This window comes from Tursiops truncatus, chromosome 4, assembly GCF_011762595.2.
Source record: "Tursiops truncatus isolate mTurTru1 chromosome 4, mTurTru1.mat.Y, whole genome shotgun sequence".
Lineage (NCBI taxonomy): Eukaryota > Metazoa > Chordata > Mammalia > Artiodactyla > Delphinidae > Tursiops > Tursiops truncatus.
Genome location: NC_047037.1, coordinates 17,116,970 through 17,144,250, shown reverse-complemented (window position 1 = coordinate 17,144,250; position 27,281 = coordinate 17,116,970). Strand labels below are relative to the sequence as shown.

Sequence of the window (27,281 nt, the reverse complement as noted above, 5' to 3'; positions counted from 1 at the left end):
TCTTTTTGGTGATAACTGTTCTGACCAGTGTGAGGTGGTATCTTATTATGGTTTTGATTTGCATTTTCCTGATGATTCGTGATATTGGGCATCTACTCATGTGTCTGTTGGCCATCTGTATGTCTTTGGAAAAATGTCTGTTCAGGTCTTCTACCCATTTTTTCAGTAGGGTTGTTTGCTTTTTTGATGTTGAGTTCTGTGAGTTCTTTGTACATTTTGGACATTAACACCTTATCAGATGTATCATTTGCAAATCTCTTCTCCCATTCAGTAGGTGGCCTTTTTGCTTTGTTTTTGGTTTCCTTTGCTCTACAAAAGCTGTTTAGTTTGCTGTAGTTCCATTTGTTTATTTTTCCTTTTGTTTCCCTTGCCTAAGGAGACACATCCAAAAAGATATTGCTACAACCAGTGTCAAAGACTGTACTGACTGCCTGTGTTTTCTTCTAGGAGTTTTATGCTTTCTGGTCTTAAGCGTTTTATCCATTTGAGTTTATTTTTATATATGGTGTGAGAAAGTAGTCCAGTTTCATTCTTTTGCATATAGCTGCCCAGTTTTCTCAACACCATTGATTAAAGAGGCTGTCTGTCTTTTCTCCATTGTATATTCTTACCTCCTTTGTTGTAGATTAATTGATTGTGTAAGCATGGGCACTCTATTCTATTGCACTGATCTATGTGTCTGTTTTTGTGCCAGTACCATCCTGTTTTGATTACTGTAGTAATCAGATTACTGTACTTTGCTGTATAGTTTGAAATCAGGGAGTGTGATACCTCCAGCTTTGCTCTTCTTTTTCAAGATTATTTTGGCTTTTTGGAGTCTTTTGTGTTTTCATACAAACTTTAGAATTATTTGTTCTAGTTCTGTGAAAAATTCCATTGGTATTTTGATAGGGATTGCATTGAACCCTTGGTAGACTACCTTGGGTAGTATGGTCATTTTAACAATATTAATTCTTCCAATTTGTGAGCAGCATACATCTTTCCATTTGTGTGTGTTGTCTTCAATGTCTTACAGTTTTCCAAGTACAGGTCTTTTACCTTAAAAGTTCTGATATGCAGTAGCTGTTATTCAACTCTTGCTTCACGATATCCTTATTTGCATTGCATGTTGTTTCCTGAAAAATATTGCCTTTCATATTTCTGATTTGCTTTGGCACAGTGGTTACAAAGGCAAAACTTGGTGCTTCTCATCTTCTTTTATAATTTCAGTTTCTCCTGTGGCCCAGTAGGGGACATATAAAACACCAGCATTTACTAATTTGTCCTGACCAATGGAAACTGTGAATAAACACAGCCACTTTCTTTTGCAAATATACTTAGCCAAACAAATGCTATAGCAAGCTTAGTTTTGCCAGGCACGTTTATCATAGGTTTGTGATTTTGTTCTTTTTGGGAGAGGATATTTGACCCAGAGTTGGGAGCAGAGAGTTTTCATGAGGGTGGAAGGTGGATACAGAGTGTGAAAATCTTCTCAGCTCTTCCTCAGTTTAAAAGGTGTTTTCTCAGTTTTGCCTAAAATCTGATAAGGTCCTAAGAACATATGAAATACTTGTTTTGAAAAGTCAGTGGCAAATAGAATTTCAAAAATACTCTATGCAACTCCTTCCTGGGTACTCCTATGCCTTCTTTCTTTGTATTCTATTAGCATTTGTAATCGAGTGTACTAAAGAAACCACCCATGTCTTGACTATGAGTAAATCTGGTAGTGTTTTTTGGTATCTTGACTTAAGAAAAAACTTGACACTATTAAAATTATTTTTTATTAGTACATATATGGTAAGGCTTGAAGTACATACATATATATATATATATACACACATATATATGAAAACATGACTTACAAAAATGTTTGAGAAGAGCATTTGAAAGATGGGCTAAATGTCTTCCAGCCAGTTAATAGCAGAGAAAGAACTGAGCTTTGATGACTCAGAAGCCAGCAATCATATCCATATCTGCACATATGAAATTTGTTTTTCAGAAAACATGATGTGTAAATTTTCATTTTATGTGTAATTTCTCATTATTGCAAATTTTGGATTTTCTTTCTATCAGGTCCAGTTGCTTTCTAAGAAAACTGCTTTTCTCTGCTCCTAGGGAATGAAGTGTGTTGCCAGCTGGGGGTATTTGTGTGCATACGTCTTTTCTCAGACATCCTAGATTTTTTTCCCATACCATGGAACAGGGGAAGTTTCTGGCAACTTACGCCACTATCTAGATTCCCTCTGTAGAGTTTACTTAAACATATTCTAGCACCAGAACACTAGGCTCATTAAGCGGCTTAGCTAATCTTCACATAAAACGTATTTAAGATGTATCTTACATCATCCTCAAAATGCTATCAGAGAAAGATTACATTTTTGTGCGGCGATGTACAGAGTTCATATCTGCTTTCCTTTGAAATGCCATGAAATAAATCCGTGGGGGATTTCTTAAGTAATTTTTTGGGTGTCTGCTTATCCTGCTTCTTCAAATCGGAGAAGACTTGACTTTTTCACTACAAACAGGCCTCTAATCCTTTATCAGACCGTGTCTGCTTTTAAGCTGGTCTTTAATGACCCTGTTGAAAAGAATTGCGTAATATGCCAGCTTAATTCTTGTGTTTAGAAGGAGGAAGATGCCCCTGTGAATTGTCTTGATTACTTCCTGTCTTCCTTATTGCTGTCTAACGTGCTGTATTAACTGACCAGACTATTGATTATAAACGTAAACCTTCTATTTTGGTGGGATAAGATTAAATAATGTATTATCTTTTCTTTGATGGTACAAAAACAAGCATGGAAACTTACATTTTAGTTTTATTATTGTACTACGTTGAATAGTAGTGCCTAGAGATGATACTTATTATCGTGGACATGCTTCTTCTTCATTTGCCTTTATTATGTAATTGAAGATTACAATATGCATGCACAGACTTTATTCGAAAGGAGGTGGGAATTCACACAGTATCTGTGCTTTCTTGTGTTACATTTCCCCTTTTTTTGGAAGCTTCTGAGTCATGCTGAGCTTTTAATGGGATATGCAGTTTCTTACATAAGACTTCTCTAAATGGATGGCACAGAAAGAAATAAATAATGGGGTCCAGGCATACGTTTGCAGCTGACAACAGCAGAGAGAATTCTTTCACATAGAGCAGGATTTCTTTTGACTGGCAGCTGTAATGGGTCTCTGTCTGGCTCCGAGTGTAGGGGATTCTGGCAACATGGTAAGGAACAAAACAGACAAAAAACACGCACATGATGCTGCATATATTGCGGCTAGATTTCTTCTTGACCGAGATGGAGTTCTTTCTGGACTTCAGGTGGGACTTAAAGATTTTCCTCGTGATAGCAGTGTAGAACACGACTAAGGAGAGAAACACAATCCAGAAGACAGCTACAAAGATGTAGTTGGAGGCTCGGTGCCACTTGAGGCCCAGTTCGTTCTTCAGGTCCATGCATTTAATGCGTGTGGCCTTCCCGACGCTCCGGTTGGTCAGGATCACGTTGGGGATGGCAAGCAGCAGCGTGAGGCTCCACACCAGCACCGACAGGAGCTTGCTGTAGTTCACGGACTGGATGAACGAAGTCAAGAGAGGCTTCACGATTTTATAGTATCTGTCAAAGCCGATGAGCCCAAAGAACATGATGCTGACGTACATGTTGACGTAGAAGAGCACGGCCGAGACCCGGCACACAAACACGTTCAGCTGCCAGGGCCCGAGGCCTGAGTCTCCCAGGATCTTAAAAGGAAAAGTCAGGCTCATCAGGAAGTCACTGACGACGATGTTTTTGAGATAGACGATGAAACTCTTGGAGCTGGGCACGTAGAAGAATATCCACCCGGACACGCCGTTGAGGAGGATCCCGGCCACGAAGACCACGAAGTACAGCACGGGGATGATTTGCTGGGTTATGAGGGTGTTCCGGGGGCAGGACCCCTCTGTGGGTGGGGCAGTGGTGGCGTTCATCGTTGGGTAACTTCTGCAGGTGAGGCCTGGAAGGTGATGTGAAATAGTCACCGAAAGGGCAGTCACGACCTTCGAGTCATTTGCCGAGAAATAAGGGAAGGGCAAGAACTTGCCATGCCCAGCAAGTTCTTGAAACCAAGTTTTTGCTGTATATTCCTTAGGTGCCTGTCTCTTCCTCCCTTTCACCTTCCCTTCCTTCCTTCTGAAAAGGGAAGAATGGAGTAGACAGATGACAGGAAAGGAAAATTAGAGAAGCAGGACAGTCTGAGAACTGAGGTAATCATGGAGACCAGCGTTTCCCTAAAATGATAAAGGTCGCTGTACAACTCTAAAGTTCCAGGAATACTCATTTAAATATAGTCTCAAAGGTAATAAAGCTATAAAAACAGAGAATCTGTTTCATTTTATTCACAGCTCTTTAACATATTAGGTTTAAGAGCTATTGGCACAGACCCTACTTTTTAGAAAGCCTACCCTATGTATATTTTAGACATAGGACTACGTCTTACAAGCATACACGTCCAACTATAACTGGTATTTTTGGTATAGGATTATGGGTACCTTTAAAAGTTGAGATATTCTGTGGGGTTTTTCCCCATTTAAAAACTGATTTGCATTATTTTTATAAATTAGAAAACAAAAATGATAGAAAGACCTTAAGCATTCTGAGAAATGCTCCCCAAAGTACATTCTAGATCTGTACTGTCCAAATGGTAGCCACTAGCCATATGTGGCTGTGGCTGTGGCTGTGTCTTGAAATGGGGTCAGTCCACATTGAGATGTGATGGAAAATGCACAATGAATTTTGCAGACTTAGTACGCAGAAAATAATGTAAAATATCTCAATATTTTTAATATTGAGAATATGTTGAAATATTTTAGGAATATCCCATTAAATAAAATACATTATTAATCTTAATTTCACTTAATTTTACTTTTTTAAGAATATGGCTACTGGAAAATTTTAAATTACCTATGCGGCTTGCATCATATTTTTATTGGACGACACTACCCTAGGTATTACCCAGAACCTTCTTTTGTTAGAGAATCCTGTGTAGTCTTCACTGATGTTGGACATAATGATTTATGGCACAAGGAAGATTAGCACTCTTTTGAAAGATTATTTGATACATCTAAGAAAATGTCTACTGCCCATCTTATCTGTAATGTCAACATCCTGTTTAACCCTTCATCCATTGGTCCTTGCCCTCCGGATAAAGTCCTCACTCTTTAACCCTGAGCTACCAGAAGTCCCATCTTGGTCTGATCCCTACTAATTCTACCTCCAGTGATGAGTTCCTGCTGTTCTGAACCCTTGTACCTCGTGGGTTCCAGGATTTCTCTCACCTTGGACCTTTGCACAAACTTGCATTTGTATGGAAGACTCTTTTGCTACCTTCTTGGTTGGCTAACTTCTCTTCATCCTTGAGGCCTCAGTTTGGATGCCACTTTCTTTAGGAAGCTTTGCCCTCCCAAGCCTTGGTTGGGGTGGATTGGGTGTGAGGTCCCTTGTACGTGTGCTCCTAGTTCTGTGCCTTTCTTCTGTCATAGCACGTGCCTCTCTAGCTGTTTGTTTTTTGTTTCCTCTACTACTGTAAGCTCCTTCAGAGGAGAGAGACCATGTCATTTTTTTTTTTTTTTTACCATTGTATTCCTAGCATTACATTTAGAACATTAGATATTTAAAATATTTGTGAAATAATGAAATGCAATCTGGGAATATAAGACATGAGTCCCTGCTCTTAAGAAATTTACATCTAGTCAGGGGTCATGGGAAAGAAGCATTGTGGAGAACAGTGGGTTCCTTGAGGACAGAGAATGTATCTTGTTTATCTTTGTATTTCTGGTGCCAAGCATGGGGCTTTATACACAGTGAGTGAAGGGCTGTGTCAGTAAAATTAAGGAAGTGTGAGAAAGTAGAATTTGGAAATGTGGAATATGAGATTCAGTCACATGGCAAAAAAAAAAAAAAAAAAAATCACACATGCAAACTTTGTGTGCTGTTTCCCCCAAAAGAATATGTTGCTTCTGTGTACTCTTCCTGCAAGCATATGGCAAAACTAGTTACATTTCTAGCAATTGATTTTGCCCGTCCTTGGACTTCCTTTGAAAGGAAATCTAATCCCCTGCCCACTTGGCTCTGATCATAATGGGTTTGTTTGTAGGTCCTCTGTGGCCTGTTTCATATATTAGATGGTAAGTGAAGGGGCCATGTTTTCTATTTTTAACTGTCCACTGTGGCAGAGAGTCTATATTTAGTAAATAATTGGTCTTGTCCCCTGATAGTAAGGTGCAGCTTAGTCTAAGAGCCAGTCTCACCGAGCTCAAGAGAACACTCCCAGGGGTCCCGGTGCTGGGAAAACAAGCCCTTCGGTCAGTGTGGTGCGGGGATCATGATATGTATTCAGTAATTGTTGGATTCACTGGAGTTTAAAATATAAAATTTTTAAAAAAGCAGATGTGAGTACGTTTTAAAGTAGAGACAAATATTAGCTATATAATATACAACTAAATACTGAAATAGTGAAGAATTTCCAGAAATGATTTAATGAGTACCAAATTTCTCTCTTTATAGAAAAATTATAGAAGCCACTGTGTATAGTAATAGTGAAGAATTTCCCAGAAATGATTTAGTGAGAGCCACCATTTCTTTCCTTTCCTTCTAGAAACCTGTATAAAGACATTTTCTCAGAATCTCGTGACTTTTGTCCTTTCGCACTGCAATATGTCTGAATGTAGCCTGATGCCATGGGTCCACAACTCTGCTCTCTGGTTCCTCAGAGGGTCAAGAATCTGAGCATATATGCTTTGCCATGCACCTCATGCCTCCTTTCCTCACTTTGAGGTTGATGGAAGGGGCTAGCTGACCCAGGTAAACTTCTAGAGCCAGAGTGCCTTCTGAAATGAAATGAGTACTCAAGGCTTGCTTGGGTCTTTCCCTCCAAACGTCTTCTTGCTATTTTGGGCTGTTTTTAAGCAACGGCAGATCAGAGTCTCCGTTTGAGACATGTTGACTGGGGGAAGAAGCAGGGCATCACTGCTGCTCGTGCTGCTGTCTGGATGGATACAGCAGAGGCAAATTAAAGGCTCATTCTACGTAGGTAATGAGCTAATGGTAAATCCGAGACAGTTTTAGTGGTAATACGCTCTTAAGTCTGTTTTTCTTGAGCAGTAGTGTTGATGGCAGGGCACTGTGACCTCCAGGTACATAATTTATCATATTTGGTCCTGGTGACTCAGAGTGTGGCAGCCTTTTCTACAGTGATGGATCAAGAGATGTGTGGAAAAGGGGCTATCTTAAGGTATCTGCGGCAAGTGAGGCCAGTTATATATCGAGACCAAAAGGCAGGAATACACGTTAGATGAAAAATAGGACAAGCTGATAAAAGAGACATGTATTCCTTTGACCTTGTAACACCTGTCCAGTCTCCTCTCCTTGTCTTTAGTATAGAGGTGATTTAACATCCCGATAGACACCTACTAAAACTTCAAATCATTTCACAGATGGAGGAAATAGTAACATACGGATGCTGATTTTATACGGTAACGTAAAAATAAAAAGAACCAAATAAATCAGAAAGAAAGAATGTCTTGATGTGGCCCAGCAACCCTCCATTCCCTGCCCCAGGCTCTCAGCTGATTTACTATTTCTAAGCAGGTTGTCCCAGCCCATCAAAGACAAGAGACAGGCAAAGGGGGAGAAAGAAAGAGGAAAAGCACCTCTGGATGATCAACCGAAATAAGGGGCATTCTGTGGAGCCAGTTTGTGGAAGTGTAGCCAGCCCTGCCCATGGACGTTACTTCTGAGATTACCTCTGAATTTCTATAGTGAAAGTGGTCATTATGTTAACCTTGAGGCTTCAGGTAACATAAGCACAGCTCCCTGAATTCTTGAGACTTCATTTAAGAAGGATTTCAAGATAAACCGTAATGGGGGGGAAAGAAATATATATATACACATATATATACATATATATACACACACACATAAAAGAAGAGTGTGTGTGTGTGTGTGTGTGTGTGTATATATATATATATATACACACATATATATACAGCTGAATCACTTTGCGGTATAGCAGTAATTAACACAACATTGTAAATCAGCTATACTTCAATTAGAAAAAAATATTATAAGGCTTCAGCTTCTCTTAGGTGGAAATCTTCCTTGTTCCACAAATCCAGGTAAAGGAGAATGAAATGACTTGAAACGTTTTAGTCTATATGAACCGTCACTTTGGATCTTTGGTTACGTAATGGTGGAGTGGATCTATGAGACCAAAAGACAGCCGTTAACGTGTAATAAGAGCCTATGAATTGCTTTCTCTCATCTTTTTTTTGCACAGCTAGAATATCAATGGCAAAGTTTCATTTTAATCCAGATAGCGCTGTTGTTCCTAGTGAAATGTTAGGTCTCAGGATTGGGCTGCATTCGTATTTTCAGGTTGTAGAATACTGCATATAACCTCAGGGCTCTCTCTTTGGGCAGAACTTAGTTGATACAGGACCAGACAAGGCGATGCTCGCTCTGGAAATACAATCATCTTAGTAAAAACATGCTGAGTTCATTACTCATCCTCTGTGTAATTACACACAGTGACCCATTTTTCTCTTAAAATGGACCACCTTCCACTGTTCCGTGTGCTGTAATTCTACTTTCTCTGAAGAAGGGAAGTTATTCTTTCGTAATAGTTTGATGAAATTAACAAAGCTCTTGATAACGGTAAAGGATCTGTTCACTTACGTTTTAAAATTTTTGTCTGATATGAGGTTTCCTTTCAGTGAAGTAATTTAGCCTAGTGGGCGCTTGTCATCTTGAAGTGGCCAAGGTGCTTCTTCGCTAATGATCCTGTATTGTAGGAGAAAAACGAAGATTTAATTAAGTTAAATAAACGCCAGAATGTTTTCATTGAAGAAGTATGTGTCGTAGCTGTGCACTTGCCTTTTAAATACAGCTTGTATAATTGTGCAATATTTCAGCACGCGTTTTTGTTGTTGCTTTACTGAACTTCGTTTTGGTTGTCACTATTGACGATTACTGATGTGATGTAAACCCTGTAAACCCTTTACTTGAGAGGATTGCATATGAAGTGTTTTTAGTTACTGGTTTCTTTCTCCCCACCCCCCACACGCTTTATGGGTTTGGTTGCTCAAATCAGCTCATTTAAATTACTGAAGTTAACAATTGACCCTTTTAGCTAGGAAATCATAGGCAGGCTTTTTTTGTTTTCTGGTGTTTTTTTTTTTAAACCTTTGTACCACTGACATTCTGGGTTAGATAATTATTTGTCATGAGGACTGTCCTCTGCATTGTAGGATGTTCAGCAGCATTCTTGGCTTCTATTAGGGGCCAATAGTATCATCTCCCTAAGTTGTGAACAAAATGTCCTCTGGGAGGCCCGATTGCCCCTGGTTGATAACCACTGGTCTACTTATGCATGGACTTTGCCAAGATAACATCTGAAAGCTATATTGTATGATAGGAAGAGGATAGGTTTGGCAGAATGGTGGTTGGATTTGGTTCTGCCTCGGTCTAGGTTGTCACCTTTCTAAATTCTTTAAGGCAACCCTTCTGAGACTTTAATACGCATACATATTTCCCAGGGCTCCTGCTAAAATGAAGACTCGAGATTCCATAGGTCCGGAGCTGGGTATAATGTTGGTGCTACTAACCCAACGAGTACTCCTTGAAGAGCAAGTTTTTTTGTTTTTTGTTTTTTGTTTTTTGTTTTTTTTGCGGTACGTGGGCCTCTCACTGTTGTGGCCTCTCCCATTGCGGAGCAATGGCTCCGGACGCGCAGGCCCAGCGGCCATGGCCCACGGGCGCAGCCGCTCCGCGGCATGTGGGACCCTCCCGGACCGGGGCACGAACCCGTGTCCCCCGCATCGGCAGGCGGACTCTCAACCACTGCGCCACCAGGGAAGCCCTGTTTTTTGTTTTTTTTAAAAGACTGTACGTAGGGGACTTTAATAAATATTTGGTGAGGTGGGTAAAAAATCAACCTTATTTTTCTTTGCTGTAGTTGGGACTTGAGGTAGGAAAAAATTACATTAAAAGGAGCCTGAAATCTAAGATTTTTCTTAGCATTTACTCATTATAAATTTCATCATAATAATCTCATCCTTCTAGTCTGTAAATATAAATTGATATTTTATGGAGAACCAGTGGTAAAAAATAAGCATATTTACCTAGAATAGCCCTAAGAGGTCATGAAGTTCTCTTTAGAAACAAAACATAAAGAGATTTAGTTTTCTGTGGTGGAATATTATATTTGATCCAGGTCAGTACTGAGCATGTTCTGGTCAGGAATGATATCTTCTAACTTCAGGAAACTGCTTACTCCCGGAGAAGGAAGGAGGGGCAAGGGATGCCATAGGGTGGTTGGACTTTAGTTGTATTTGCGGTATTTCACCTCTTAAATTCTGAAACAATGATGCCTAAATATTACTATCAATTAACACGGGGCGATTAAGTGTATTGGTGTTAACCAACATTAGTTTCTGTACTTTTGTGTACTTGAAATAGTTCATAATTAGAAAACAAAAATGTATATGGAGGGACTTCCCTGGTGGCGCAGTGGTTAAAGAATCCACCTGCCAATGCAGGGGACACGGGTTCGAGCCCTGGGCCGGGAAGATCCCACATACTGCGGAGCAACTAAGCCCACGCGCCACAACTACTGAGCCTGTGCTCTAGAGCCCGCGAGCCATAACTACTGAAGCCTGCGTACCTAGAGCCCGTGCTCTGCAACAAGGGAAGCCACCGCAATGAGAAGCCTGTGCACCGCAACGAAGAGTAGTCCCTGGCTCGCCGCAGCTAGAGAAAGCCAGTGCGCAGCAATGAAGACCCAACACAGCCAAAAATAATTAAATAATTTATAAAAAAATATTCAATAAAGAAAATGTATTTGGAAAATGAATTGCTTTCAAATCACTCTTTAATCAGTACCCACCTATGATGAGCATTTTTCTTCCTGTTCTTTGTTCAGTTCTTATCTAACGACAGTCTGACAATTCCTTCTCTGTCCTTACAGTCCAAACATCAAAAACTTTGATCCGAGGTGCCCCAAGATCTTTTCATATGAGATAAATATTTGTTTCTAGATGATTCTTCTAACAATAGAAAGTGGTATAGATGTGTGTAATCATTGTGTACATTTCTAAACTTACTAAAGCCATTTTCTTATTATTGCTGCTTTTATCTCCCTTGCTGTAATGTGTGACTTTTTTTTTTCCCTCTTTGTGGTGCCAATATGTGATATCCTAGACGGTTTCCAGAACAGTCATAAGGGTTGAATAGAAGGAGAATTTATATATGGGCTACTTATTCAGTCTTGTAGTCATATTTTATAACATTTTATGTTATTCAATACTTTATAACATACTTTATATTTTAAAAATATTTTATACTATTGAATAGTATTAATTAATTCTTAAGTCTGTCATCAGGCTTCTGGCCTTTCTTATTCTATGGTCGGTTGAATGTTTTAGAATTTCTTGCATCCTCACTCTAGGTCCTGCCTCTTTTTCCCCAACATTGTGACTCCTTAGGAGTGGGTCAACAGAGTCCTCTGCTTCTAGGTCATAGACCTGTTCAAGGAGAAGTCACTTTAAGCATGCCAGTTTATTTCATAGAAGGGGGTCAGAGGGGAGGGAGGCAGTGTTGGGCAGAGAGAGCTATCGGACAACATGCACCAAGACACATGAGAGGACAGCACAGCAGGGGGGACACGGATTGCCCAAGCTCTTGAGTAACATGATAGAGCCTTGCCAATCAGTTACTGTTATCACCATTTTGCAAATGAGGAAACTGATGCTGAGAATGGTTAAGTAACTCATCAAAGGCGAATTGGGCAGCTAATATGTGGCCAGACAGTATTCAAATTTATGTCTCTTCATCTCCAAGCCAGGTCTCCTCTACTCCTGAGGGAACTCGGGGCAAGCATGTTTTGTTTGTGTTCATGAGTATGTGCATGTATTGCAGGCCCTTCAGCATTTTTCTAAAGTATTGTTTTTAGGAATCACTTATCCAGTATTGTTTTTGAGGGAAGGTGGACATGTGCGTGTAAGTTTGTGAGTATGTCCTTTTTGATCTAGGTGTTAAAGGTCTGCAAGGTGTGGATGCCTTCAGTTTCTCCAGTTAGTCTCTGGGTACCACTGCATACAGAAACTCCATAACGGATGGTGAGTTAGTGTGATGGTAAGCTGATAATGATGCCCAAACCTAGTTTTTTACTTTTAATTCCAACCACTTCCCTTAAAATACTTTTAGCAGAACTCTTAGCAAAGTGCAAGACTGGCGCCTCCTCGATCCCGGGTCAGTCTTCACATCTTGTGGTGATGCAAGCAGATCACGGGAGCTGGGGGAGAGGGCGAGGTGTGGCACAGATGCCAAACTTCTGGGGCCATGGAAGTGGCCACCCATCCTAGCCTCCGTACCAGGAGCTGCATCTGGATCATCAGGATAGGTTTTGAGGAATTTTCCACCTACAGTCTTTGGTATAGCCCAGGGTTTCTCACCCTTGGCACTACTGACATGTTTTTGAGTTCCAGTTCTTTGTGGGTGAGTGGTCTGGTGCATCGTAAGATGTTTAGCTGCATCCCTGGCCCTATCCACTAGGTGCCAGCAGCACCCATGACTTAAGACAAGGAAACATGTCTCCAGACATTTCTTAAGATGTTCCCAAGTTGAGAACTACTGAAATAGCCCCTTAATGGTAGTTGTATTTGGTGTCATTTTGATACAGGAATAGAATTTTGTCAGCTCTCTCATTGGTGCTAAACCTGAACTGTATGTTGAGTAACTCAGCAGCGATTAAGTAATTCACATGCTTAGGTCTTGGAATGTGAAGTGGGCTTTCTTTACAGCTCTGTTGGAATAATGGGCAGACAGTGCAGTATAATGGTTAAAAGCATGCATGTTGGATGTAGTGGACCTTGGTTAGAAATATGGCTCAATTTCTTAGTAGCTGTGATATTGGAATAGTTACAGAGTGCCTCCATGTTTCTGTCTTTACATCTCTAAAGTGAGAGGGTAGTAGTTGCTACCTCATAGGGTTTCTATTCCTATAAGAATCAAATACCTGGTGCCTGGCAGTGTATGACTCAGAGGAAACGTTGGGGGTTCAGGGAGTGACTCAGCTGACAATAGACGAATCGGAGGTCCCTGGGACTCTCAGCCGGCCAGGAATTCCCCTGGGTCAGGCTCCCACGGTGTGCCCTACTTCCCCACGTTTATTTGAGGTTGATGTTCTTCTGCACTGAAACGCAGGGCTGCAGTGTGCTCTGAACCTCCTCGGGAGTCTGGCCCAGCAGTGCTTGCCTCGGGGAAGCTGGGGGAAGGCCGTTCTTCTTATGGTCCCTGGGTTCTCATCATAGGAAGCGGCACTCAGCAGCAGGGAGTATGAGTGAAGTCCAGAGCGTTTCATGCACTTACTTGGCAGTCCACACGGGCCTGCATTTTTGATGTGAGTGATGTAAAGCTGTGAAACTCCTGTCTTCAGAGTTTGGGGAACTGATTCCTTTCTCTATCTGGACTTAGATTGAGCTGTTAGGATTCCTGACTTAATTTTTTCCAGCCTGTTCTTCTGCAGCGTTGTTTTGGAATATGTGGTGCTATTCCCTGGGGTGAGGCAAGGAAATGAACCTCTGACCTCTTTTTGCTTTACTGAGATGGTGTTTGCGTTTCTCAATCAGGCGTGCAGTACTCAGTTCCTCAGATCTTGGGGCTTTTAGGGCCTTAACGCATATCCCTTTGCCAGGGGGCTGGGGAACAGATTTTCATTTGTGAGGAACCAACAACTTGACTTAGCTTAAATATCAACCAGGTATATGTTTGTTCAAGATTGAGGCTTGCATATCCCGAAGGAAAAGAATAGACATATCCAGAACTTTAGATGGGAGTGGAAACACTACAGAGAAGTGATTCTCATACACTTTAAAGCCTAAAATTTATGTACTTCCTACCTGTTGGAGGAATCAGTAACCTTTGATGCAATAAAATATATTGTTACACTAACCTATGAATTGGGAAATGCTTTAAATGAATTTGTATTTTATTAAACACAGCATATGACAATGAAGCAACTACCTTCATTTCAAAATGAGTAGGACTTAAATGTGAAGGATGCATTTTTATGCAGCTTATAGATGGTGCTCAGAGTACACATGGAAAGAAAGACCTTTGCTTTTTATGAGTCCGAGGCCCATCCCAATGGGATCCATTGTTGAATGTAAGTGTCCTCTTTAGATCAATACATCTGTGACTGTTTCACTTTTCATATGGATTTCAATATGAGTTGCTCATATGTGTTTTGAGGATGCTATCTTACACCTTGCCATGCCCTATGGGAGCTATTAGATGCCATTTCATTGTTGCCTCAGAGGTGGTGTCCGAATGGACGGAATCTGATGATAAGAAGTGCTCCTTCCTGTCTGTGCCATGAATTGAATTTCATGCTCATGACCTGCATGGACCAGGACCAGCTTTATTTTACTCCATGGTGGGTTTTTTTTTTTTTTTTTTTTTTAATTGCAGCCTACACTGACTTCCTTTCTAATCTTTCTTTATACATTGTTGCCTTCCTCTTTTGTATTTTCAGGCTCTCTCTCAGTCTAGAGGCTACTTTCCTTCAAGGTATAAACCTCCACAAGTTCTCAATAAAATTTGTAGGTCTTGAAGTCCTGATAACCCTAATAGCTATAAACTTGCTCAAGCCATTTCCAACTTTAAATAACAAAAGTAAAAAATCCTCTGTAGGTGGAAACGTAGCAATCTCCATTATCAATGAGATTATCTTGTCTCTAAGTATCACCACCCACTAACAGGGACCAAGGCTCCTTGGGGAAGTGACTGATTTCAAATCAGGCACAGGGAAAGGTGAGTTGATACCTTGCAGGCAAAAAGCAAGGAAGTGCTCAGACCAATGAGGAAGTGTTAAGGGTTGGGGGGGGGGAGAAAAAAAAAAGGACATGGGAGCTGACTTGGTGGTACTTCTAAATTCAACAGTTTGGATATCAATAAGAAGGACAGTAATAGATGAAAATACTTTTAAAAACAAACCACATTCAAGAGTTGATAGTGATATTAAAAATACAGATGAAAAAGGGAGGATGAAGACAGGGACAAGCTCTTCTTTGTAGAAGAATGTCAGCTAGAAAAGGTAGAAGGAATGATAGAATTAGAAAGTCAACAGTTTTCAACCTCAGTGTAATAATTGATTCAGGCAGCAGTCCTCAGTGTTTGTGAAAAGTCTCTTGGCGAAAGGTTGTAGGAGAACAGGATGTTCCAATCTAAAAGCATCACTCACAGATCATTTAGAATAACAAAGAAAAAAATGGTACCTTTTCATCTGGCAGTCACTGAATGATTGAACTTACCAAAAATGGGATAATTCGATATTTTGCCTCTCAATATGACTCAGTTAGATGTACACAACCTACCTTGTCAAAAAGCTAATCGTGGATAAACAATTGGACAAATTCAGAACATGGATCATTCTATAAAACAACAGCCCAGACTCTGTAAATAAATCAGTATCATGAAAAGGAAACAAACATGATGGGGTGGGCGGGAGCAGTTCTAGATCAAAAGAGGCCAAAGAGGAATAATGTGCTGTGTGAACTGATTGGTGGCTGGGGGCGGTAGAGGGTAGCACTATAGAAATTATTTTAGGGCACTTGTGTGAATCTGAATGCAGACTGTATATTAGATGATGTTATTGAATTGTCTTAATTTTTCTAGGTATGGTAATGGCATGGTTAACTAGGAGAATATTCTTAATCTTCAGAGATGCAAATTGAAGTATTTAGGAGGGAAGGGACATGATTTTGTGCAACTTATACTCAAAATGGTTTAGTAAAAGAAATGTAGTAGAAAATTTAGTAAAAGAAATGTGTGTATATATGTGTGTATACATGTACTTTTCTGCTGGTATATGTAACTATATATGTATACAGGTGTATATATATGCATACGTATATGTATGTATCGTATGTGTGTGTATTAGTTTTGAGGGAAGGGTCCCTGGCTCAGTGCCTGACACATAGCAAATGCATAACAGTTCCTCAGACTTCTCTGCTACCCTCCTTACCTTTGCTTCTCATTCACCTCTGGGAGTTTCTCTGCCTGTCCTTAAATTGGTGTTTCTTACTCTGTTCCTGGCCATCTTCTTTTCTCATTCTCCCCATTCTTCTAAGCCAAAATCATCTTTGTTAAGAACATTGCTTAAAACTGTCATCTATAAGACACACTTTTCCTTTCATCTATCACTTATGCCTTTGGCTCCTGTTATCAGGATAGTGTTCTTGGTGTTGGGAATCCTGCCCTTTTAGGGCCCAGAGTCTGGTGGTTCTGGCCTCTGAGCAGCCTCCTCTCCCATCCGCACTGGGCACCTCCGTTTCCTGCGGTTCTGCGTCTCCCACAGCCCCGGACGCTGCGGAGCCTGGCTGCGGTACCTCCAGAGCTCCCGCTGTTGTCTTGTCATCTCTTTCACTCTCATCACATTGTACAGCAGTAACTGCCATCCGTGGGGAACTTTCCCTGGTACCAGACACAGGCAGTGGTAATTGCTCTTAAAAATACCTTTGCTTTTTAATGGACTACTTGATACTTTGAAAAGAATTTATGCAAAGAAACTAAAGCACAACAAAAAGACCACAGTGCTGACTTGAGAGCCGGAGCCTCACCAGTGCTCCAGCTTCTCCCTCCTCCCTCCTCCCTCCTCCCTGGGCTGTACCTTCCTCCACTGAGAGGGAATCCTGACCTGAATTTTGTATTTCTTATTTCCTGCCTTTAAACATAAATGGTTTTAAATCTATATGAACATAGATTCCATTATAAAAATTGTTCGTGGTTGATGGTGTATGTAGTGTTCCAGGACTTTTTTTTTTGTTTTTATCTCCAGCTCAGTATTATGTTTCTAAAGGAATTGGAAAGTTTGGAAAAGGAATTGGAAATAGTTGGAAAAGATGAAGGTTCATTCACCCTATAGCTGAGCATTTTAATTCCTAAGTATATGCCCTAGAAGTCTCTCTTCCAGAAGCATACCAAGTATGTATGAGAATATCCACGTACAAGGATGCTCATAGAAACACTGTAATGGCAAAAACGTAGAAATAGCTCAACTGATTATTAACAGGAAAAAGGGTTAAAAAAATTTAGTGAACTTTTGTGCGGCACTGAAAATGAACGAACTACAGCTATGCACTTTTAAATCCTCCAGTAGACCTCATAAGACAGAAGTAATCTCATATTATAGTGAAGGAAACTGAAATCTAGACAGCTTGAGTAACTTGCCCAAGGTGAAAGAACTAGTGTATTGTAGAACTGAGACGTGGGTCCAGGTCAGTGTCATTCTAAAGCCTTAACTACGAGGGAATATTGTTTCCTGTTGACAAGTCGTATTTTTATTAGCTTGTCTGTTCTACTGCATGGAGAGAGAGCTTTGTATTTTCATCTAGCTCAGCAAATAGTTCATAGTAGAAGTTGCATGAATTTCTCATGAATGACCTAAAACATTGTTATTTTACCTAGGAAGAAAGCTGTGTAAGGGAGCTTAGTGGCGTGAACAAGTTCTGAGATGGTAACCAGAGCACCTACAATTGAAACCCACCTCTTTTCAAGCCCCCAGTGGCTGTAGCATCTTACCCGTATGTTCTTACCTTGGTTACATGCCTCCCCCTAGTAGGTGGCTAGGAGAGGCCTGGCAGATATAATGTCAGCATAACTTGGATTATTACTATCCCACGTTCCTTATCCAGGGGCCACAGTCGCTCTCCTGGTGGACAACAGAGGCCTCTCATCAGCTGTGTGGCTTTTTTGCCTATAATATGAATCCGCCCAGCCCGCAGCAGCAAAAGCGCCAGCAAGCTTTCTTCTGTCTCTCGAATGTCCCTGACTTGGTCAGCCTGTGGGGGAAGTGCAGGTATGTTTGTGTGTATGGGGTAGGGGTGTAGAGAAGGCAAAGTAGCAGATATTTGTTCCCTTTGGCAAGTAAGCCAGTACGTGTCACGAAACATTATTGTGCTGCTTAGTTTTTTGGCCCAGTGAAACAAAAATTGAAAAGAAAAGCAAAACTTAACTGCCTAGCTACCCCCTTGAGCTCTTCCTTGCCTGCCATCCAGCGCTGGACAAAGCTCTGAGCAGGTACATTCTTTTTCTCTGTCCCAGATAAATCGTGAAAGGCTTCTGTTCCTTTGTAAACTGGCGGGGGCTCTTGGCAAGGGTCTACAGACACGACCACAACCAGGTTTTGTCAAGCAGTGCGTAGGAGTAGTAGGAATACCCAGGTGAATTTGCTTTCACACTGTCACCACGGTCATGTTGACACCCACTTCTAGAAAGGTGAACCTCACTGGGGCAGAGGTGCTCGGAGGCCTGGCCTCTGTCTGTGGCGTTGTCTGTCTCTAGCATCTTACTGTGGCTGCCTCATATTGGTCTCTGTTCAAGCGTCACCTTCTCAGGGAGGCCTTCCCAGTTTACGATGCCTGACACAGCCAGGAGCGTAGGCAGCGCTCTACACCCTCTCACCATGTTTTGTTTTCTTCGGAGTGGTCTTCGTTATTTAAAGTAGTGTTTATTTTTCAATTTATTTCCTCCATCATCCCTCCACCCCGCCCCCCCCCATTCCTACTACGCCGTGAAGGTAACCTTCATGAGAACAGAACTTATTTCTCTTGTTCACTGTTAAATTAGTGGCTGGCATATAGTAGATGTTCAATAGATATTTACTGAATTTATGAATGAATCTATCTGTACAGCTTTGGTCAAATTAAGGATTTGATTTGCTTAACTGTCAAATGATGAGTCTGTTCAGGACCTCAGAGTTTCACAGTTTCTATGTGCGTAATAGGTTAAAATGTATAGATATCTTTTAAATTTGTTGGTGCATAAAGTTGGATTCACCATAGTCTTATATAACCATATGGCGTATTCTTAGCACGCAAGGTTCATGCAAGGTTGACTCTAAAATTTTTATTTTGTTATTCTTTTTTTTTTTTTTTTTTTTTTTCGGTACGCGGGCCTCTCACTGCGGTGGGCCCTCCCGCTGCGGAGCACAGGCTCCTGACGCGCAGGCTCAGCGGCCATGGCTCACGGGCCCAGCCGCTCCGCGGCATGTGGGATCCTCCCAGACAGGGGCACGAACCCGTGTCCCCTGCATCGGCAGGCGGACCCCCAACCACTGTGCCACCAGGGAGGCCCCTATTTTGTTATTCTTAATTACGTTAATAATCTCCCTCAAACTCAATAACCAAAACAAAAGCCAAGACTTTGACAATTACGAGCTGCATGTAACTGAATTCTCTTTCTTCCCACATGCCGTCTCTCTGGCCACCATGCACCCTGAACCCCATTTTTTTCATTCTCTCGCGGTTTTAGGTTGTTTTGTTACATCTGTATGTATTCCTAAAAGTGTGTTGTTGTATGTCTATGTGTGTATGAAATTGTGATTTTAGAAGAAACATATGTAATCATTTAGTGATTTCGATCATTTAGATTTAGATACCACATGTTGTCCGTGCTGGTGAGCATTGTTGCCGTAATTCATGTGTTTTGGTGACTGTAAACATTCCATCGTCTGACCATGCCATGGTTCATTCATTCAGTTTCCTATGTTTGGGATGTTTCCAGGTTTTTGCCCTTCTGAACCATGCCAAGGTACATATCCTTGACGTCTCTTGATGAACATGTGAAAGAGTGTCTTGTGTGTATAAATAGAGGATTTAAGTTGCTGGATCATAGGTATGTGAATGTTAAACTATAGGAAATAATGCCAAACTATTTTCCAGAGTGGTTGCAAATCCTCTGTGGGTACACATCTTCTTCAACGTTTCCTATTCTCGGATATAAAATTTTTTGCTTATGAAATGTTACTACATTGTGGTCCTGATTTACATTTCCATGATCACAGTGATATGGGCATCTCTTCATATGCTAATTGGTTATTTCCATGAAATAAATGTCTAGTCATATCTATTGCTCATTGTTCTTTTGGGTTGTTTGTACTATTATTGATTTGTAGAAATCCTTCAAATATTGTTGATACCTGCTTTGTTGGGTATATGTATGGTGAATAGCATCTCCCAGATTGTAACTTGTCCGTTTTCCTTTAAAAGTATATTTTGATAAACAAGTTATTAATTTTAGTATATTCAAATTATCAATTTTTTCCCCCCGAATCAGTGCTTTTTTGTATCAAAAGAAAATTTTCCTATGTCAAAGTCTCAACTGAGGTGGCTTCTGGTTATATTGGAGACACTGAAGAAAGGACCCTGTAACAGGGTTTGGCTTTAAATATAACAGAACTATAAAATAGCTAAATGCAAATTTTGCTCAACAGACCTGCATCCTGCCCGTGCTAGAAACAGCATTCAGGTAGTGGCTCCAACTTTGCCTTTCTTTTTTATTTTTTAACATCTTTATTGGAGTATAATTCCCTTACATTATTGTGTTAGTTTCTGCTGTATAACAAAGTGAATCAGCTATACATATACATATATCCCCATATGCCCTCCCTCTTGCGTCTCCCTCACACCCTCCCTATCCCACCCCTCTAGGTGGTCACAAAGCACCAAGCTGATCTCCCTGTGCTATGCGGCTGCTTCCCACTAGCTATCCATTTAAATTTGGTAGTGTATATATGTCCATGCCACTCTGTCGCTTCATCCCAGCTTACCCTTCCCCTTCCCTGTGTCCTCAAGTCCGTTCTCTACATCTGTGTCTTTATTCCTGTCCTGCCCCTAGGTTCTTCAGGACCACTTTTTTTTTTTTTTTTTTGCGGTACGCGGGCCTCTCACTGCTGTGGCCTCTCCCGTTGCGGAGCACAGGCTCTGGACGCGCAGGCTCGGCGGCCATGGCTCACGGGCCCAGCCGCTCCGCGGCATGTGGGATCTTCACGAACCGGGGCACGAGCCCGCGTCCCCTGCGTCGGCAGGCGGACTCTCAACCACTGCGCCACCAGGGAAGCCCCAGGACCACTTTTAAGATAACGGTTCTTACAATATGGTCTGTGGAACCATGGAGTCCTTGACACTCTTTCAGGGGGACCATGAGGTCAGCCCATTTTCAGAAGAATACTAACATGTTGTTTGCCTTTTTCACTCACTGTGCTGACATCTGTAGTATTGGTGCAAAAGCCACAATGTGTAAAACAAACCTGCTGGTACTTCAGCACAAATGAAGGCCATGTACCCAACTGTCTGTCCTGTAGTCATTGCCTACCTTACATCCATGCAATCTTAGTAAACAAACAAAAAAACAACACAAAAAATAAAAAACTAAGTTAACTTTACAGTGACTGTGTTGAAGTAATGCATATTGTCCATTTGATTAAAGTGTGTGTCTTAAATATTTCACGTGACATTATAGGAATGGCTCACAAAGCACTTCTGTATATGATGGTTGTCTAGAGGAACAACACTTGAGTAAGTTGCGAGCTGAATTAGATGCTTTCTTCATGGAATGCACGTAAACTATAGCAGTTCATACTTGAGTATTTGGCAGACATTTTCTCAAAATTGAATGCACTGAGCCTTCAAGTCAAGGAAGACAAATAGCATTACTTTCCAGTACTTACAATGAAATCAGTGCCACTATCAATACTATTTTTGACACTACATAATGAAAAGTATCTATACGTCAAAATTCTGGATGAATTTTGGTACCTCTTCAAATGACCAAGGATTATATGATATAAAATCTAGCAGGGGTAAAAGATTTATTCCAAGACCAAGTTACGCTAAAGGATTTTAATATAACAGAAATATTCATTGATATGAATTTAGTTTCTACTGTGCAAACAGCCTTTAAGAAACTGCCACTTTTTGAGTTTTGGTGTGGTACCAAAGAAGAAAATCCGGAAGGCTATGAAAATACTTCTTCCTTGTCCTGTTACATATCTGTGTGAAACTAGATTTTCTTCTGTTTACTTTAACTAAAAGTACATTTTGAAACTGATCCAATGCAGAAGTGGATATGAGAATTTAACTGTCTTAGGCCAGATGTTAAAGAGATAAGCAAAAATGTAGGATAGGGGCTTCCCTGGTGGCGCAGTGGTTGAGAGTCCGCCTGTCGATGAAGGGGACACGGGTTCGTGCCCCGGTCAGGGAAGATCCCGCATGCCGCGGAGCGGCTGGGCCCGTGAGCCATGGCCGCTGAGCCTGTGCGTCCGGATCCTGCGCTCCGCAACGGGAGAGGCCACAACAGTGAGAGGCCCGCGTACCGCAAAAGGAAAAGAAAAAAGTAGGATAATGCCACTTTTCTAACTAAAACTTTTGGAGGGAAATATAATTATTTTTCATAGAAGTGTATTATTCATGTTAACATTTGATGCTATTTTTAAAGCGAATTAAATATTTTTTGAATTTCAGAATTTAAATTTCTAATATAGTAAAGATTGCTAGGTATAACAACATGAAAGCTCTTTGGGCTTCTCAGTAGTGTTCAAGGGATCATGAGACCGGAAGTTTGACAATTCTTGGCTAAAATATATTTTGCTCTATTTTCTAATAAGGTTTTTTGGGGGTTAGTTTGCTTATTTTAATATGTCAGCTCTTAATCCGTCCAATATGTGGCCTGTCTGTAAATACCAAAAAAAAAAAAAAAAAAAGACACCAGACCTTTATGAAGAGTGATGAAATGAAAAATGTGTATAACTTCCATCTCTCATTGTAACTCCTACACATCAGATATCTTTGTTTATTTTTTTTTAGGTTTTTGGTAAGGTTGTCTATTTGGTTATCCATCCATCCACCAAACATATGAATTAAGCAAATAATACCTCTCATGTCTTCCTCCCACCCCTTTCTGTATGGGACCACGACCTGTGGGGCTCACGGGCCCTGACCCAGATCTCCACGCTTCCTAGTTGTCAGGCCTACTGTTCTGGCCTGGAGGGACCGGCCTCTTTGTTTACAGTGGTCACTGATGGTTAGTTAGTTGGCACTCAGTAGACATGTTGACAGGTACTCACTACTTGGGTACTGACATGGTGCCCGGTTTTCTGTTGGAATGACAGGAGGTAAATTGGGAGAAGTATTCGTTTCCCCTTATTTTGTGAGTTCTTTGGCTCCATGTGTGTCAGAATCAACTCAAGAAACTTCCTATGGGATTTTACTCTTGCCGGTACTACCTCTAACTTAATAAGTTACTGGCAAGGAAGAGTGAGGAATTCCATTTTTACTGAGTAACTCTTAAGGTGCCGGGTATTAGCATGTCTCAGTTAATATCTTTTTTTTTTTTTTTTTTTTTTTTTGCGGTACGCGGGCCTCTCCCGTTGCGGAGCACAGGCTCCGGACGCGCAGGCTCAGCGGCCATGGCTTACGGGCCCAGCCGCTCCGCGGCATGTGGGATCTTCCCAGACCGGGGCATGAACCCATGTCCCCTGCATCGGCAGGCGGACTCTCAACCACTGCGCCACCAGGGAAGCCCAGTTAATATCTTAGTAGCTCTTTGGGGTGACAGATGGAACAGAGGTAGATCAAAGAGGCAAAGGAGCTAAAAAACAAAACAAAAGGTAGCTCAAGCTCACGGTAGATTCAAATTCAGCTGCTTGTCTGCAAAGTGCCTGCTTTTTCGACGAGGTAAAATTGCCTCTCTAAAAACTTGCGTCCCGATAATATTGACTGTTTCATACAATGTGATTACTGCCATTATTGTGTGAGTGCCTAGTTAAGGGGCAGAGCAGTCCTGCACACTCTTGCATCTTCAGCTTTTATTTGTGTATAAGTCATAATTTTTATTGGACACATTTATCTCCTTAGGTCAGAGACAAGATGAGGTAGGTGAAAGGTCATTGGATTTGAGGCCAGATGACTTTTTCCTTTAAATTCAATCCTTGGTCTTTATTAGCTGTGTTATCCTATTTGCGTCACTGAACCTCTCTGGACCCCAGTTTCCTAATCAGTAAAACAGAGGAAATGATAGAAGTTCTTTCCCAGTGTAATTTGGCTGCTGGAAACACCCAGTTTTGATAACAGAATCTGTGCAAAGCCTTTAAAAGCAGAGGAGTACCTATGAGGATAATTAGACGTACTAGGTCTCACTAGCATATAAAAATTATGTAAATTATTATTATTGATGTTTCCCTTGCCCTTCGACTTCTGGGGCTACCTTTTAAGACTGTTTTCCTTTTTATTAGGATGAGTCATAAAATTGCTGATATTTGACTATTTTTTATCTGCAGAAAATGTCCATTTCATACGGTTAGGTTAATGCTGATACATTTTAAATAGTTTTTAGTAAAATTACACATGAACAGTCAAAATAAAATCTATTGTACCAGAGGGCACAGGGCAAAAAGTAAAGAAGGCTTAGATCTTGGTTATGTTTTACAAACCAAAGTTTTACTCTGGATTTTTCTTTCTCACGCTATCTGATGGCACGTGTGAATCCCTAGTAGCCAGTGAAACGTTTTGTGTTGAAGAAGCACTGAAGGCCGTGAAGCATCTTCCCCAGAATGGGTGGGTCTGATACCGAGAGTTGGCCCGAATGGAGGAAACAGGAGTTAGTTGCAAATGCCAGTCTCTTCATTTTAATTATGTTAAGTGTGAGATCTACCTATATGTCTAAATGTCTACACTGTGTATAAATAGATAGATTTTCTCCTGTGAATGCTTTCTTTAAGCGGGGAGAACTGGCAGGGAGGTGGTAGGTATAAAAATGAATGAGAGAAGACTTAAGAGGTTGCTGTTTCTCCATTTAGAGAGTAATTTATTAAGAAGGACGTCACAACTTATAACAAATACTAAATTTAGTGATTTTTAAAATTTTCGTTGGCAGAGGGAGGGAGCTGTTTGTCGTTGGTCAATTATGCTCTAAACCTCCACCTGCTTTCAGTTGCTTTCAGTTGTAAATTCTTACAATTTCTCCAGTAAATGGGGCTCTTTAAAGAAAGATATTTGCTTTTTGGCTGGGAAATAAACTGGAATGGATTCTAAGCACAAATTAAGTTTTACAATTATCTATTAGTTTAGCACAAATTAGGTTTTAAAATTATCTATTAGTTTAGGTTCTATGGAATTTACTACTCAAATTTCTAGAAAAACAAGCAATAGAAGTTCCACAGGTTACCTCCCTTGTCCCTGCCATCCACAAATTAAACTAAAAATGCTACCAATGATTGACATTTAAGTGTTACATGAAATCTCAGAGGAAGAAATCAGAAGTTAAGAATCAAGAACATGAAAATCAAAACTTATAAGACATTAATAAAAGCTAGAACAGCACCTATAAGGCTTATTTAATTCCTGTTTTTTCCTTTGAAAAACAATTGTGACTCACCGTTAAATCCACACCGGTAGCCCAGGCATTTACCATTTCAGAGAAGATTTAAAATGCTTCCTCTCATGAAGTGTTTCACTTTGGTTTCAGTTTTTAGTGAGGTTGTGTCCTTTTGTGCCGTTAAACCAAACCTTCTGTTTTTCCCTCCAGCATTTTAGTTCTTAATTGGACTCCCTCACCTCTGAGGATTACATCATAACCCAGCTGTATTTATGCCCTTTACCATATCCCAAACTGATTTTAACTCACTATCCACATACACACAACACTGTCTTATATTCTACAAGCAGTACGATTACAAATTGTTTAAAATAGGAATTTCCGAAAGCCTATGCATGAACTCATGAAAGAAAATTGTGCTTCATGAAATTAAAAAGAACATTTACAGAGAAAAGGTAATTGGACTTAGTTTAGTCTTTGAACCTGGAAAAGTCACATCTCACCTGCAAATCTGTCACTCTGTTCATTCAGAAAAAGAATTTAGGACACTACGAGCACAACAAGCCGTTTTACAGTGGAATCACAAATACTTAAATCTTTAAATAAACCCTGCATTGGATGGGCTTTTCTTACTTACCAATTTATCCAGTCTCTTATGGTCTCTGAAGGCAAGACTGGATCAGCAACTGAGCGTAACATCTGATGTTGAGGGAAATCTACTTTGCTTTCTGCCTAGACTGCTGGTGTTGACCAGTGGGAAATGCTGCATTAGCTCTCAAACCAAAACATTTAAAGTGCTCTATGAAATGTTGACATCTCGCCAAAGGCTTGAATGTCAAGTACCACAGATGTCCAGTCCTCTTTGGAGCCCAGCTGTACTCTGTGCTTCTGTGAATTGAATCTGATTTGTGCTTAGGGTGACAAATGATCCAGCCTTGACCAAATAGTAGCTGGTATGAAACTGGGTACCAAGAGAGAGGAGAGAGCGACCCGGTAAGCGAGAGCTCCAGCCAGCAGGAGGCTGGATCTTTCCCATGCCTGGCCATGACCTCTGCCTGTGACACTGTTGTAAGAATAGCTCCTGTATTTATTGGGAAGTATTTTCAAGTTGTAATTCACACGGCTTCACCAACTCCTTGAAAACCGTTGGAAAACCAGAAAAAATAGTTGAGAGTCAACCAGACCAGAACATTTCTCACTTTCAGGGGAAGGAGTGGGGAGGCTGTGTAAGTAACATGTTCACCGGAGTGTCTTGACCAGCAGAGGGCAAGATCATTATCAAATGAGATGAGAGATTCAAAGGACCCCAAAGCTCTCTCATTTGGACTTGGGTGATTTTCCTCTCTAGCCTCACCCTGTTCTGGGTGTGGGGGGAGGACAGACACGTGATGCCTGCTGGTGCCCGGCCTACTCCAGGTGTTATCCTCACATATTCCCAACCTGGATTTCGTGCTGTTGGGTCTCCTAATCTTTCTTCAGGTTTCCCTCTCCTCTTAAATTTGGTTTTGGAGCGCCCTGTTTGACCCTAATTTCTGGATTGTTTGCTTATTTAACAAATTGTTGCTGGGATCCTTTACTTTTCTTACATAGTTCTCTGGATTAATGCAGTCACAATGCATCTCTTGGAGGAAGAGCCCAAGTCTCCCATACTCTGTCTACTTTATTTATTTATTTATTTTGGGGGGCATGTTTGGATAATTTTTTTTCATTGGAGTATAATTGCTTTACAATGGTGTGTTAGTTTCTGCTTTATAACAAAGTGAATCAGTTATACGTATACATATGTTCCCATATCTCTTCCCTCTTGTGTATCCCTCCCTCCCACCCTCCCTATCCCACCCCTCCAGGCGGTCACAAAGCACCGAGCTGATCTCCCTGTGCTATGCGGCTGCTTCCCACTAGCGATCCATTTTACGTTTGGTAGTGTATATATGTCCATGCCACTCTCTCACTTTGTCCCAGCTTACCCTTCCCCTTCCCCGTATCCTCAAGTCCATTCTCTAGTAGGTCTGCGTCTTTATTCCCATCTTGCCCTTAGGTTCTTCTGACAATTTTTTTTTTCTATTTTTAGATTCCATATATATGAGTTAGCATAAGGTATTTGTTTTTCTCTTT

General features: G+C 40.8%; 2 protein-coding genes across 3 annotated transcripts in view; one reads left to right on the top strand and one right to left on the bottom strand.

The window, feature by feature from the left end:
• MED12L (mediator complex subunit 12L) overlaps window positions 1-27,281 on the top strand; it is a 327,546-nt gene that overhangs the window by 117,563 nt on the left and 182,702 nt on the right. The window lies entirely within an intron of this gene.
• On the bottom strand, window positions 1,765-25,835 carry P2RY14 (purinergic receptor P2Y14). 2 transcript variants are annotated; one of them, XM_004327831.4, is made up of 3 exons: window positions 25,804-25,835; window positions 8,691-8,795; window positions 1,765-3,972 (listed from the first exon to the last, which is right to left on the bottom strand). In XM_004327831.4, exon 3 carries the CDS (start codon window positions 3,944-3,946, stop codon window positions 2,936-2,938), a length of 1,011 nt encoding a protein of 336 aa, XP_004327879.1. In that variant the 5' UTR covers window positions 3,947-3,972; window positions 8,691-8,795; window positions 25,804-25,835; the 3' UTR covers window positions 1,765-2,935. The 2 variants fall into 2 exon arrangements, with proteins under 2 accessions (XP_004327879.1, XP_019789918.1); XM_019934359.3 differs by lacking the exon at window positions 25,804-25,835 and having other exon boundaries at window positions 1,765-4,148; window positions 8,691-8,801.

Excerpts from the sequence above, each read along its gene's own strand:
- P2RY14 (XM_004327831.4), bottom strand. The coding sequence starts at position 3,946 with ATGAACGCCACCACTGCCCCACCCACAGAGGGGTCCTGCCCCCGGAAC.